This window comes from Ranitomeya imitator, chromosome 8 (assembly GCF_032444005.1).
Source record: "Ranitomeya imitator isolate aRanImi1 chromosome 8, aRanImi1.pri, whole genome shotgun sequence".
NCBI lineage: Eukaryota > Metazoa > Chordata > Amphibia > Anura > Dendrobatidae > Ranitomeya > Ranitomeya imitator.
In genome coordinates, this window is record NC_091289.1 from 1,719,706 (window position 1) to 1,732,911 (window position 13,206).

At 47.5% G+C, this 13,206-nt stretch overlaps 1 protein-coding gene across 5 annotated transcripts in view; it reads left to right on the top strand.

Annotated features, from left to right (window-relative positions):
• The window catches only part of RNF123 (ring finger protein 123), a 106,167-nt gene that overhangs the window by 22,189 nt on the left and 70,772 nt on the right, over positions 1-13,206 (top strand). For all 5 annotated transcript variants that reach the window (XM_069735978.1, XM_069735982.1, XM_069735979.1 and 2 more), the window contains 2 exons: positions 12,938-13,035; positions 13,110-13,164. In XM_069735978.1, coding sequence (XP_069592079.1) covers positions 12,938-13,035; positions 13,110-13,164 — 153 coding nt within the window. The remainder of the gene's footprint in view (positions 1-12,937; positions 13,036-13,109; positions 13,165-13,206) is intronic.

Here is a 13,206-nt window from a genome sequence, read left to right on the forward strand (position 1 = left end):
CGACAGCTGGTAGTTCCCAAGAAGTATAGGCAGGAGTTACTTCGAATCTCTCATGACATACCCTTGGCCGGGCACTTCGGGCGTCAGTCGCACCAGGCATCGTCTGACACACAACTTCTTTTGGCCGGGGGTAACCTAGGATGTTCGTCAGTACTGCCAGACCTGTGACAGTTGCCAGCGCATTGGCAAGAGGGGAGATCGATGCACGGCCAAATTACGCCCCCTCCCCATTGTGGAGGAACCATTTAGCCGAGTAGCGGTCGATCTGATAGGGCCGTTAGCCAAACCCAGTCCGTCAGGGAAAAGGTATATATTGACAGTGGTAGATTATGCCACATGGTATCCAGAGGCGGTTGCGTTACCTAACATACTGGCAGAGACGGTGGCGGCCGCCCTGCTCCAGGTTTTCTCACGGGTTGGATTTCCCTGGGAGATTATCTCAGACCAGGGTACCCAGTTTACTGCAGAGGTGACCAACCAACTGTGGAAGCTGTGCGGCGTAAAGTCCATTAGAAGCGCCCCGTACCACCGGCAAACCAATGGGTTGTGTGAACGCTTTAACGGGACGTTAAAACAACTCATTGGGACTTTTACCAGGACCTACAGTGTTGTGAATTCTGTGGCAGAGCTCCCTCCTGTGGTCACAAGTGGTACTTCGGCTGGTTCTCTCTGTGAGCTTCCGCTGGTGGAGGAAAGTGGTGCTGCGGCTTCTGAGTTTCCTTCCTCAGGTGATGTGGTGAAGTCGTTAGGTGCTGCTCTATTTAACTCCACCTAGTGCTTTGATCCTGGCCTCCAGTCAATGTTCTTGTATTGGACCTGTTTCCTCCTGGATCGTTCCTGTGGCCTGCTGCTCTGCATAGCTAAGTTCCTCTTTGCTATTTGTTTGCTGTTTTTTTTCTGTCCAGCTTGTCAATTTGTTTTTTTCTGCTTGCTGGAAGCTCTGGGACGCAGAGGGTCTTTTTGCCCCCTTTGCGTGGTTTTTGTAGGGTTTTGTGTTGACCGCAAAGTTACCTTTCCTATCCTCGCTCTGTTCAGAAAGTTGGGCCTCACTTTGCTAAATCTATTTCATCTCTACGTTTGTCTTTTCATCTTAACTCACAGTCATTATATGTGGGGGGCTGCCTTTTCCTTTGGGGTATTTCTCTGAGGCAAGGTAGGCTTATTTTCTATCTTCAGGCTAGCTAGTTTCTCAGGCCATGCCGAGTTGCATAGGGAGTGTTAGGCGCAATCCACGGCTGCCTTTAGTGTGGTTGGAGAGGATTAGGGATTGCGGTCAGCAGAGTTCCCACGTCTCAGAGCTCGTTCTATGTTTTTGGGTTATTGTCAGATCACTGTATGTGCTCTGACCGCTATGTCCATTGTGGTACTGAATTACCTTTCATAACAGTACTGGAGGCCAAAAGTACTAATGATTCCCAATAGAGGGAAAAAAGAAGTTCTGAGACCATTTTTTTTTCTTTGCACTGTGTTTTGCCTTTTTTTTCCCCTAGACATTTGGGTGGTTCAGGACACAGGTGTAGCAATGGACATTAAAGGTCTGTCTTCATGTGTGGATCAGCTCACGGCAAGAGTACAAAATATTCAAGACTTTGTGGTTCAGAATTCTATGTTAGAACCGAGAATTCCTATTCCTGATTTGTTTTTTGGAAATAGAACTAAATTTCTGAGTTTCAAAAATAATTGTAAACTATTTCTGGCTTTGAAACCTCGCTCCTCTGGTGACCCAGTTCAACAAGTTAGGATCGTTATTTCTTTTTTACGTGGCGACCCTCAGGACTGGGCATTTTCTCTTGCGCCAGGAGATCCTGCATTAAGTAATATCGATCCGTTTTTCCTGGCGCTCGGATTGCTGTACGATGAGCCTAATTCTGTGGATCAGGCAGAGAAGAATTTGCTGGCTCTGTGTCAGGGTCAGGATGAAATAGAGGTATATTGTCAGAAATTTAGAAAGTGGTCCGTACTCACTCAGTGGAATGAAGGTGCGCTCGCAGCTTTTTTCAGAAAAGGTCTCTCTGAAGCCCTTAAGGATGTCATGGTGGGATTTCCTATGCCTGCTGGTCTGAATGAGTCTATGTCTTTGGCCATTCAGATCGGTCGACGCTTGCGTGAGCGTAAATCTGTGCACCATTTGGCGGTATTACCTGAGCTTAAACCTGAGCCTATGCAGTGCGATAGGACTTTGACCAGAGTTGAACGGCAAGAACACAGACGTCTGAATGGGCTTTGTTTCTACTGTGGTGATTCCACTCATGCTATCTCTGATTGTCCTAAGCGCACTAAGCGGTTTGCTAGGTCTGCCACCATTGGTACGGTACAGTCAAAATTTCTTCTGTCCGTTACCTTGATCTGCTCTTTGTCATCCTATTCTGTCATGGCGTTTGTGGACTCAGGCGCTGCTCTGAATTTGATGGACTTGGAGTATGCTAGGCGTTGTGGGTTTTTCTTGGAGCCCTTGCAGTGTCCTATTCCATTGAGAGGAATTGATGCTACGCCTTTGGCCAAGAATAAGCCTCAATACTGGACCCAGCTGACCATGTGCATGGCTCCTGCACATCAGGAGGTTATTCGCTTTCTGGTGTTGCATAATCTGCATGATGTGGTCGTGTTGGGGTTGCCATGGCTACAAGCCCATAATCCAGTATTAGATTGGAAATCCATGTCTGTGTGCAGCTGGGGTTGTCAGGGGGTACATGGTGATGTCCCATTTCTGTCTATTTCGTCATCCACCCCTTCTGAGGTTCCTGAGTTCTTGTCTGATTACCGGGATTTATTTGATGAGCCCAAGTCCGATACCCTACCTCCGCATAGGGATTGTGATTGTGCTATCGATTTGATTCCTGGTAGTAAATTCCCAAAAGGTCGACTGTTTAATTTATCTGTGCCTGAGCACGCCGCTATGCGGAGTTATGTGAAGGAGTCTTTGGAGAAGGGGCATATTCGCCCGTCATCGTCGCCATTAGGAGCAGGGTTCTTTTTTGTAGCCAAGAAGGATGGTTCGCTGAGACCTTGTATAGATTACCGCCTTCTAAATAAGATCACGGTTAAATTTCAGTACCCCTTGCCATTGTTATCTGATTTGTTTGCTCGGATTAAGGGGGCTAGTTGGTTCACCAATATAGATCTTCGTGGTGCGTATAATCTTGTGCGTATTAAGCGAGGCGATGAGTGGAAAACTGCATTTAATACGCCCGAGGGCCATTTTGAGTATCTAGTAATGCCATTCGGACTTGCCAATGCTCCATCAGTGTTTCAGTCCTTTATGCATGACATCTTCCGAGAGTACCTGGATAAATTCCTGATTGTGTACTTAGATGACATTTTGATCTTCTCGGATGATTGGGAGTCTCATGTGAAGCAGGTCAGAACGGTGTTTCAGGTCCTGCGTGCTAATTCTTTGTTTGTGAAGGGATCAAAGTGTCTCTTTGGTGTTCAGAAGGTTTCATTTTTGGGGTTCATCTTTTCCCCTTCTACTATCGAGATGGACCCTGTTAAGGTCCAAGCCATCCATAATTGGACTCAGCCGACATCTCTGAAAAGTCTGCAAAAGTTCCTGGGCTTTGCTAATTTTTATCGTCGCTTCATCTGCAATTTTTCTAGTATTGCTAAACCATTGACCGATTTGACCAAGAAAGGTGCTGATTTGGTCAATTGGTCTTCTGCTGTGGTGGAAGCTTTTCAAGAGTTGAAGCGTCGTTTTTCTTCTGCCCCTGTGTTGTGTCAACCAGATGTTTCGCTTCCGTTCCAGGTCGAGGTTGATGCTTCTGAGATTGGAGCAGGGGCTGTTTTGTCGCAGAGAAGTTCTGATTGCTCGGTGATGAAACCATGCGCCTTCTTTTCCAGGAAGTTTTCGCCTGCTGAACGAAATTATGATGTGGGCAATCGAGAGTTGCTGGCCATGAAGTGGGCATTCGAGGAGTGGCGTCATTGGCTTGAAGGAGCTAAGCATCGCATGGTGGTCTTGACTGATCATAAGAGCTTGACTTATCTCGAGTCCGCCTAGCGGTTGAATCCTAGACAAGCTCGTTGGTCGTTGTTTTTTGCCCGTTTTGACTTTGTGATTTCGTACCTTCCGGGCTCTAAAAATGTGAAGGCGGATGCTCTGTCTAGGAGTTTTGTGCCCGACTCTCCGGGTGTATCTGAGCCGGCGGGTATCCTCAAAGAGGGAGTAATTGTGTCTGCCATCTCCCCTGATTTGCGGCGGGTGCTGCAAAAATTTCAGGCTAATAAACCTGATCGTTGCCCAGCGGAGAAACTGTTTGTCCCTGATAGGTGGACGAATAAAGTTATCTCTGAGGTTCATTGTTCGGTGTTGGCTGGTCATCCTGGAATCTTTGGTACCAGAGAGTTAGTGGCTAGATCCTTTTGGTGGCCATCTCTGTCGCGGGATGTGCGTACTTTTGTGCAGTCCTGTGGGATTTGTGCTCGGGCTAAGCCCTGCTGTTCTCGTGCCAGTGGGTTGCTTTTGCCCTTGCCGGTCCTGAAGAGGCCTTGGACACATATCTCTATGGATTTTATTTCAGATCTTCCCATCTCTCAGAAGATGTCAGTCATTTGGGTGGTCTGTGATCGCTTCTCTAAGATGGTTCATTTGGTACCCTTGTCTAAATTACCTTCCTCCTCTGATTTGGTGCCATTGTTTTTCCAGCATGTGGTTCGTTTGCATGGCATTCCAGAGAATATCGTTTCTGACAGAGGTTCCCAGTTTGTTTCAAGGTTTTGGCGAGCCTTTTGTGGTAGGATGGGCATTGACTTGTCTTTTTCCTCGGCTTTCCATCCTCAGACCAATGGCCAGACCGAACGAACCAATCAGACCTTGGAAACATATCTGAGATGCTTTGTTTCTGCTGATCAGGATGACTGGGTGTCCTTTTTGCCTTTGGCTGAGTTCGCCCTTAATAATCGGGCCAGCTCGGCTACCTTGGTTTCACCGTTTTTCTGCAACTCTGGGTTCCATCCTCGTTTCTCTTCAGGGCAGGTTGAGTCTTCGGACTGTCCTGGTGTGGATACTGTGGTGGACAGGTTGCAGCAGATTTGGACTCATGTAGTGGACAATTTGACTTTGTCCCAGGAGAAGGCTCAACGTTTCGCTAATCGCAGACGCTGTGTGGGTCCCCGACTTCGGGTTGGGGACTTGGTTTGGTTATCTTCTCGTCATATTCCTATGAAGGTTTCCTCTCCTAAGTTTAAACCTCGTTTTATTGGTCCGTATAGGATTTCTGAGGTTCTTAATCCTGTGTCTTTTCGTCTGACCCTTCCAGATTCTTTTTCCATACATAACGTATTCCATAGGTCATTGTTGCGGAGATACGTGGCACCTATGGTTCCATCTGTTGATCCTCCTGCCCCGGTTTTGGTGGAGGGGGAGTTGGAGTATATTGTGGAGAAGATTTTGGATTCTCGTGTTTCAAGGCGGAAACTCCAGTATCTGGTTAAGTGGAAGGGTTATGCTCAGGAAGATAATTCCTGGGTCTTTGCCTCTGATGTCCATGCTCCCGATCTTGTTCGTGCCTTTCATATGGCTCATCCTGGTCGTTCTGGGAGCTCTGGTGAGGGTTCGGTGACCCCTCCTCAAGGGGGGGGTACTGTTGTGAATTCTGTGGCAGAGCTCCCTCCTGTGGTCACAAGTGGTACTTCGGCTGGTTCTCTCTGTGAGCTTCCGTTGGTGGAGGAAAGTGGTACTGCGGCTTCTGAGTTTCCTTCCTCAGGTGATGTGGTGAAGTCGTTAGGTGCTGCTCTATTTAACTCCACCTAGTGCTTTGATCCTGGCCTCCAGTCAATGTTCTAGTATTGGACCTGTTTCCTCCTGGATCGTTCCTGTGGCCTGCTGCTCTGCATAGCTAAGTTCCTCTTTGCTATTTGTTTGCTGTTTTTTTTCTGTCCAGCTTGTCAATTTGTTTTTTTCTGCTTGCTGGAAGCTCTGGGACGCAGAGGGTGTACCTCCGTGCCGTTAGTTCGATATGGAGGGTCTTTTTGCCCCCTTTGCGTGGTTTTTGTAGGGTTTTGTGTTGACCGCAAAGTTACCTTTCCTATCCTCGCTCTGTTCAGAAAGTTGGGCCTCACTTTGCTAAATCTATTTCATCTCTATGTTTGTCTTTTCATCTTAACTCACAGTCATTATATGTGGGGGCTGCCTTTTCCTTTGGGGTATTTCTCTGAGGCAAGGTAGGCTTATTTTCTATCTTCAGGCTAGCTAGTTTCTCAGGCCGTGCAGAGTTGCATAGGGAGCGTTAGGCGCAATCCACGGCTGCCTTTAGTGTGGTTGGAGAGGATTAGGGATTGCGGTCAGCAGAGTTCCCACGTCTCAGAGCTCGTTCTATGTTTTTGGGTTTTTGCCAGGTCACTGTATGTGCGCTGACCTCTACGTCCATTGTGGTACTGAATTACCTTTCATAACACTACAGGGACTGGGAGAAATTCTTGCCTCACCTCCTGTTTGCCTATCGAGAGGTGCCCCAAGAATCCACGGGGTTCTCCCTGTTATGTAGACGAGGGAGAAAAAATAAAACCCAAAAAAGAGACCTTCTGAACTCCGAATAGGCACTTAGACCCCTTCACAAATAAAGCATTATCACGAAGGATCTGGAACACCATCCTGACCTGCTTCACATGAGACTCCCAATCATTGGAAAAAATCAAAATATCATCCAAATATACGACCATGAATTTATCAAGATAATTGCGGAAAATATCATGCATGAAAGACTGGAACACAGATGGAGCATTAGAGAGCCCAAATGGCATCACAAGGTATTCAAAATGGCCTTCGGGCGTATTAAATGCAGTTTTCCATTCGTCACCCTGTTTAATACGAACAAGATTATATGCCCCTCGGAGGTCAATCTTAGTAAACCAACTAGCCCCCTTAATCTGAGCAAACAAATCAGTAAGCAGAGGCAAGGGGTATTGGAATTTGACCGTGATCTTATTAAGAAGATGATAATCAATACAGGGTCTCAAGGAGCCATCCTTCTTAGCAACAAAAAAGAAACCAGCTCCCAATGGTGACGAAGACGGCCGAATATGCCCCTTCTCCAAAGATTCCTTAACATAGCTCCGCATGGCGGCATGCTCTGGCACAGACAGATTGGAAAGTCGGCCCTTAGGGAACTTACAACCAGGAATCAAGTTAATAGCACAATCACAGTCCCTGTGTGGAGGAAGGGAACTGGACTTGGGCTCATCAAATACATCCTGGAAATCCGACAAAAACTCAGGGACCTCAGAAGAAGGTGAAGAGGAAATTGACATCAAAGGAACGTCACTATGTACCCCTTGACAACCCCAACTAGTCACAGACATAGTTTTCCAATCCAGCACCGGATTATGTTCCTGTAACCATGGAAATCCCAGTACAACAACATCATGCAGGTTATGCAACACCAGAAAACGGCAATCTTCCTGATGTGCAGGAGCCATGTACATAGTCATCTGTGTCCAGTACTGAGGTTTATCCTTGGCTAATGGTGTAGCATCAATGCCCCTCAAAGGAATAGGGCTCTGCAAAGGCTGCAAGGAAAAACCACAGCGCCTGGCGAATTCTAAGTCCATTAAGTTCAGGGCAGCGCCTGAATCCACAAATGCCATGACAGAAAAGGACGACAATGAGCAAATCAGGGTCACAGATAAGAGAAATTTAGGCTGTATAGTACTAATGGTAACAGATCTAGCGACTCTCTTAGTACGTTTAGGGCAATCAGAGATAACATGAGCCGAATCACCACAGTAAAAACACAGCCTATTCTGACGTCTGAATTCCTGCCGTTCTATTCTAGTCAAAATCCTATCACATTGCATAGGTTCAGGACTTTGCTCAGAGGATACTGCCGTATGGTGCACAGCTTTGCGCTCGCGCAGACGCCGATCAATCTGAATGGCTAGAGACATAGATTCGCTCAAACCGGCAGGCGTAGGAAAGCCCACCATAACATCTTTAAGGGCTTCAGAAAGACCTTTTCTGAAAATAGCAGCCAGAGCCTCTTCATTCCATTTAGTGAGCACAGACCATTTTCTAAATTTCTGGCAGTATAACTCTGCCGCTTCCTGACCTTGACACAGGGCCAACAGGGTTTTTTCTGCATGATCCACAGAATTAGGTTCGTCATACAATAATCCGAGCGCTTGAAAAAATGCATCAACATTCAATAATGCCGGATCCCCTGTTTCAAGAGAAAAAGCCCAGTCTTGAGGGTCACCACGCAGCAAGGATATGATGATTTTCACCTGCTGAATGGGATCACCTGAAGAACGGGGTTTCAAAGCAAAAAACAATTTGCAGTTATTTTTAAAGTTCAAAAACTTGGATCTGTCCCCAAAAAACAAATCAGGAGTAGGAATTCTAGGCTCTAAACTGGAGTCTGGACAACATAGTCCTGGATACTCAGTACTCTTGCAGCAAGTTGATCCACACGAGAAAACAAACCCTGAACATCCATGCCAAAGCATAAATCCTGAACCACCCAGATATCAAGAGGAAAAAAAAAAAAAAAGACAAACCAAAGCACAGAAAAAAAAAATGGTTCAGAACTTTCTTTTCCTTCTTTTGAGATACATTTAATTCATTTTTGGCCACTTGTACTGTTATGATCTGGTGGTTTAGGAGCAACATGAGACAAGCTCTGAAGGAGGTGGTAACTGTACTGACCGCAGACCCTGAACCTAGCAGCGCAACTAAAAATAGCCGTGGGGGGTACCTGACGCTCCCTAGACCCCTCGGCACATCCTAATATCTAACTTCCCCTATAGATGGAAACGGGAAACCTATCTTGCCTCAGAGAAAATCCCCAAAGGAAAGATAGCCCCCCACAAATATTGACGGTGAGAGGAGGGGAAAATAACATACGCAGAAATGAAATCAGATTTTAGCATAGGAGGCCAGTCTAGCTTGATAGATAGGACAGGAAAGGATACTGTGCGGTCAGTATAAAAACTACAAAACAATCCACACAGAGTTTACAAAATCTCCACACCTGACTAAAGGTGTGGAGGGTAAATCTGCTTCCCAGAGCTTCCAGCTAACAGAGAAAATCCATACTGACAAGCTGGACAAATGTAGAATGCACAGAACAATAAGTCCACAACATGTGGACTGAAATGAGCAAAGCCAGAACTTATCTTTGCAGAACTTGTCAGGAAACCAGGAGAATCCAAGCAGAGATGTGAATCCAGCCAGGAAACATTGACAAGTGGCACAGGCTGAAGAAATAGCCAGACTTAAATAGCGGAGCAGAAGAGACGATAAGTGGAGGCAGCTGATGACAGCTAACTCCAAGGAGCAGCCATACCACTAGAAACCACAAGAGGGAGCCCAAGAGCAGAACTCACAAAAGTGCCACTTACAACCACCGGAGGGAGCCCAAGAGCGGAATTCACAACATCTCCCCATTCGAACTGGTATACGGGAGACGGGTAAGGGGACCCCTAGACTTAGTGCTAGAACACTGGGAAGGGGAGGGCCTCATAGAAGGGGTACCTATTGTACCCTATGTGCTGGAATTCCGGGACCGCCTACAGGAGCTGACCCAGGCTGTACGTGGGAACATGCAGGTGGCCCAGCGGCGCCAGCGCGTATGGTACGATAGGAGGGCCAGAGAGCGCACCTTGGAAATAGGGCAGAAGGTCCTGGTGTTAGAGCCCACTAGGCAGAACAAGTTCCAAGCTGCATAGCAGGGGTCCTACCAGGTAGTGGGGAAAGTAGCCGACACCACCTATAATGTCGCCGATTGTGACGACCCCAGGGTTATCCGCATGTTCCACGTGAATATGCTGAAGCCCTATCGGGAGCGCCCTGAAGAGGTAGTGGCCATCTGTGCACCTGAAGCAGAGGATTTAGCCGGACTTCCCTTGCCTGATGTCTTAGGGGAAAGGACTCAGTCTAAAACATGGGACCAGGTACACTGGGGTGAAGACTTAGGTCCCCGGGAGAGACAGCAGGCGGAGGAGTTGTTGAGGCAGCGACAGAGGATGTTTTCGGGGAAACCCGGGTACACTCACCTGGCACAACACAAGGTTGAGACCCAGGATCAGACCCCCCTGCGACAACCCCCCTTCCGCGTCCCTGAGTCTGTACGAGAAGGGATGCGACAAGAGATACAAGAGGTGTTGCTTTTAGGGGTCATTGAAGAGTCAGATAGTCCCTGGGCATCCCCCGTAGTGTTAGTGCCCAAGAAGGATGGGACTACACGGTTTTGTGTAGACTATCGTAAGCTCAATGAGAAAACAGTGACGGATGCGTATCCCATGCCGTGTGTGGATGACATGTTAGACCGGCTGGCAGGGGCAAAGTATTTGGCCACCATCGATCTATGCAAAGGCTACTGGCAGATTCCCCTTAGTCCTCATGCTATTCCCAAGTTGGCATTTGTCACCCCGTTTGGCTTATTCCAGTTTCGAGTTATGCCATTCGGGATGAAGACTGCCCGGCGACCTTCCAGAGGCTCGCTGACCGGCTTCTGGATGGTCTCCAGGACTATGCGTGTGCCTACCTGGATGACATCACCATCTACAGCGCGACATGGGAAGAGCATCTAAATCACCTAGAGACAATATTAGACAGGATCCACAAGGCAGGAATCACCCTGAACCCAAACAAGTGTCACGTGGGCAAAGCAGAGGTTCAGTATTTAGGGCATTGGGTGGGAAGTGGGAAACAGAGACCAGAACCAGCCAAGATTGAGGCCATAGCCAAATGGCCCACCCCACGCACTAAAACCCAGGTCCTGGAATTTCTAGGGACAGCGGGGTATTACAGCAAATTCGTTCCCAATTGCAGCAGCGTGGCCAAGCCCCTCACTGTCCTGACCCGTAAGAACCAACCCCGCCAGGTAACCTGGACCCCAGAGTGCGAGGAAGCCTTCCGCCAACTAAAGGACGCCCTCACCAATACCCCTGTATTGGCCGCACCCGATCCAACTAAACGTTTCCTTGTCCACACAGACGCTTCTATGTTTGGATTGGGGGCAGTACTGAGCCAAGTCGGGCCGGACGGCCAAGAACACCCGGTAGCTTACCTGAGTCGGAAACTACTGCCCCGTAAAGTGAGCTATGCGGCCATCGAGAAGGAGTGCCTGGCAATAGTATGGGAACTCAAAAATTTACAACCATATTTGTATGGACGTCAGTTTTCCCTCCTAACGAACCATAATCCCCTAGTCTGGCTTAATCGGGTCTCCGGAGACAACGCCAGATTACTGCGGTGGAGTTTAGCCCTACAACCTCTGGACTTCACCATCCACTACAGACCCGGCAAACAAAACGGTAATGCCGATGGACTAAGTCGACAAACGGAACTCATACCAACCCCATAAACTTCGGTCATCCCCAAACCGATCCGTTAAGGATCAGACTGTGTATGCCGATCGCGTCGCTGAAAAGGGGAGCCATGTTACAGAACCCCCAGAACCAAGAATATGTTATGCAGTGTATGTATGTGTAATAGTTTCCATGTGAAATGCATCAGTCCACAGGCTGCGCCCCTGGTCAAGATATTCTCTTTCTGACCTCCCCCCACCTTTGTAATTCCCACAGTACATATTGGCAGGCTCCGGCCCCCTGCGGCTATTGTAATGTAGGTCTGGCCTGCTGTTTTCCTATTGGCCTGCCCTGTGTATCTGTGTTATATATTCTGTGTGCTGTAAATAAAGGGGGTTCTTAGACTGGAAATACCTGGGGTAGCAGTCAGCTTTTATATGCTCTCATGTAATCAAGAAATTTCTGCCAGCGTCCTTCTTTCAGAATCTAGCAAAAGCAGATTGGACCTCCTGAAACACGGGGTGGTACTGAAAGAGGTACCCCAGCTTGGTAGACCCCGTTACACCGTCTCTTTGTCTAAGGTCCTTATGGTCTATAAACCCTCCCCTCACTCTATTGGTCGAATTGAACATGTATCTTTATTTTGGCAAATGGACCTCATCTTGGCAACCTCTCTTCACATGTATTCGTAAAAATGTATATCTGCCCTTGCAATTGTACATATGTATATTTATATTTTATCTGATTATGTCTTTTTTGTTTGTTTTTTTCGGTTCACCACAGCGATATTGTGAACAAGGCCACGGGTTGGCCGAAACATGATTTTGCCTATCGCTTCAACATGAACTTTCACTTGTGAATAAACTTTACACTTTATGAAGCAACTTTCGATAAACGAGTGCAGTGATTACTTTATTCTACGATTTATGGGACTTTGAGGCCCCGTTCACTGGCACCGTGACTCACATTCGTCGAGTGCTGGCTTTCGTTCTCTACTATGATAATAAAAAGACATACAACTTATGCAAAACAGTATAAAATAAAGAGGAGAAACTTACAGAGATTATCTAACTGGTAGTTGCTTCCTGCTCCCTGAGGGTAGGATGAATGTAGATTGAATCACACCAGCTTCTCAGGCTGCCCCCATCATGTGAACACAATTCTCTGTCTGCAGCCTAAATTTATAACTTTGGTCTGAGGTCAGGTTTCTAGATCGGCCTCTCAGGTTAATATCATAATTGCTGGCTTTCTGATTGGCCACGGCCGCGCTACTAATGAATATATTATTTTTCTCTTGAGACACTTGTGAAAAGGTTCTCAGGAATAGATACCCTCAGGCTGCAATTAGCATCTCCCCTCCAAGACCTAGGAGGTGCCAAATGTTACCTTTCTTCTTGGCCCTAGCTAGACCTCCTCCTGGTGAGATATGGAGACACAATTTCTACTAGTCCCAAGGAAGTACCTATTAACACCTAGGTGCGACTTGCCTTTAGGACAGGTGTTACATTATCACACATATAGATATATACACACATATTTCACCACAGTCTCCCAAGAGGGCACTCCTCACATACAGATGTGTATATATACAGTCACCACTAGAGGGGGCTCTTCCCATTTTTGTCAGTGGGAGGAGCCTTACAATTCCTCGTTCCCTGATTGGTTGTCTCCTCTTCTCCCTTGGTCTCAGAGCCGGTAGTGGACGGGCGTCTGGGTCCGTCTCCGGTGGTCTTGGATCACACCAGTGGCTTTGAAGGCTTACTTCTGGTGGACGACGATCTCCTGGGGGTGAGTAGTCGTGGTCCTCCCTTGGCTCCGCTCTTCCGCTGACCTTCGGCGCTGACGCTCATTTCTGCCCACAGGTGATTGGTCACAGTAATTTCAGCTCCATCAGAGCCACCACCTGTGTGTTTACAGGTGAGTCCGGTGGTCCTGGCCGGGTGGGGAGAAGGATGTGTG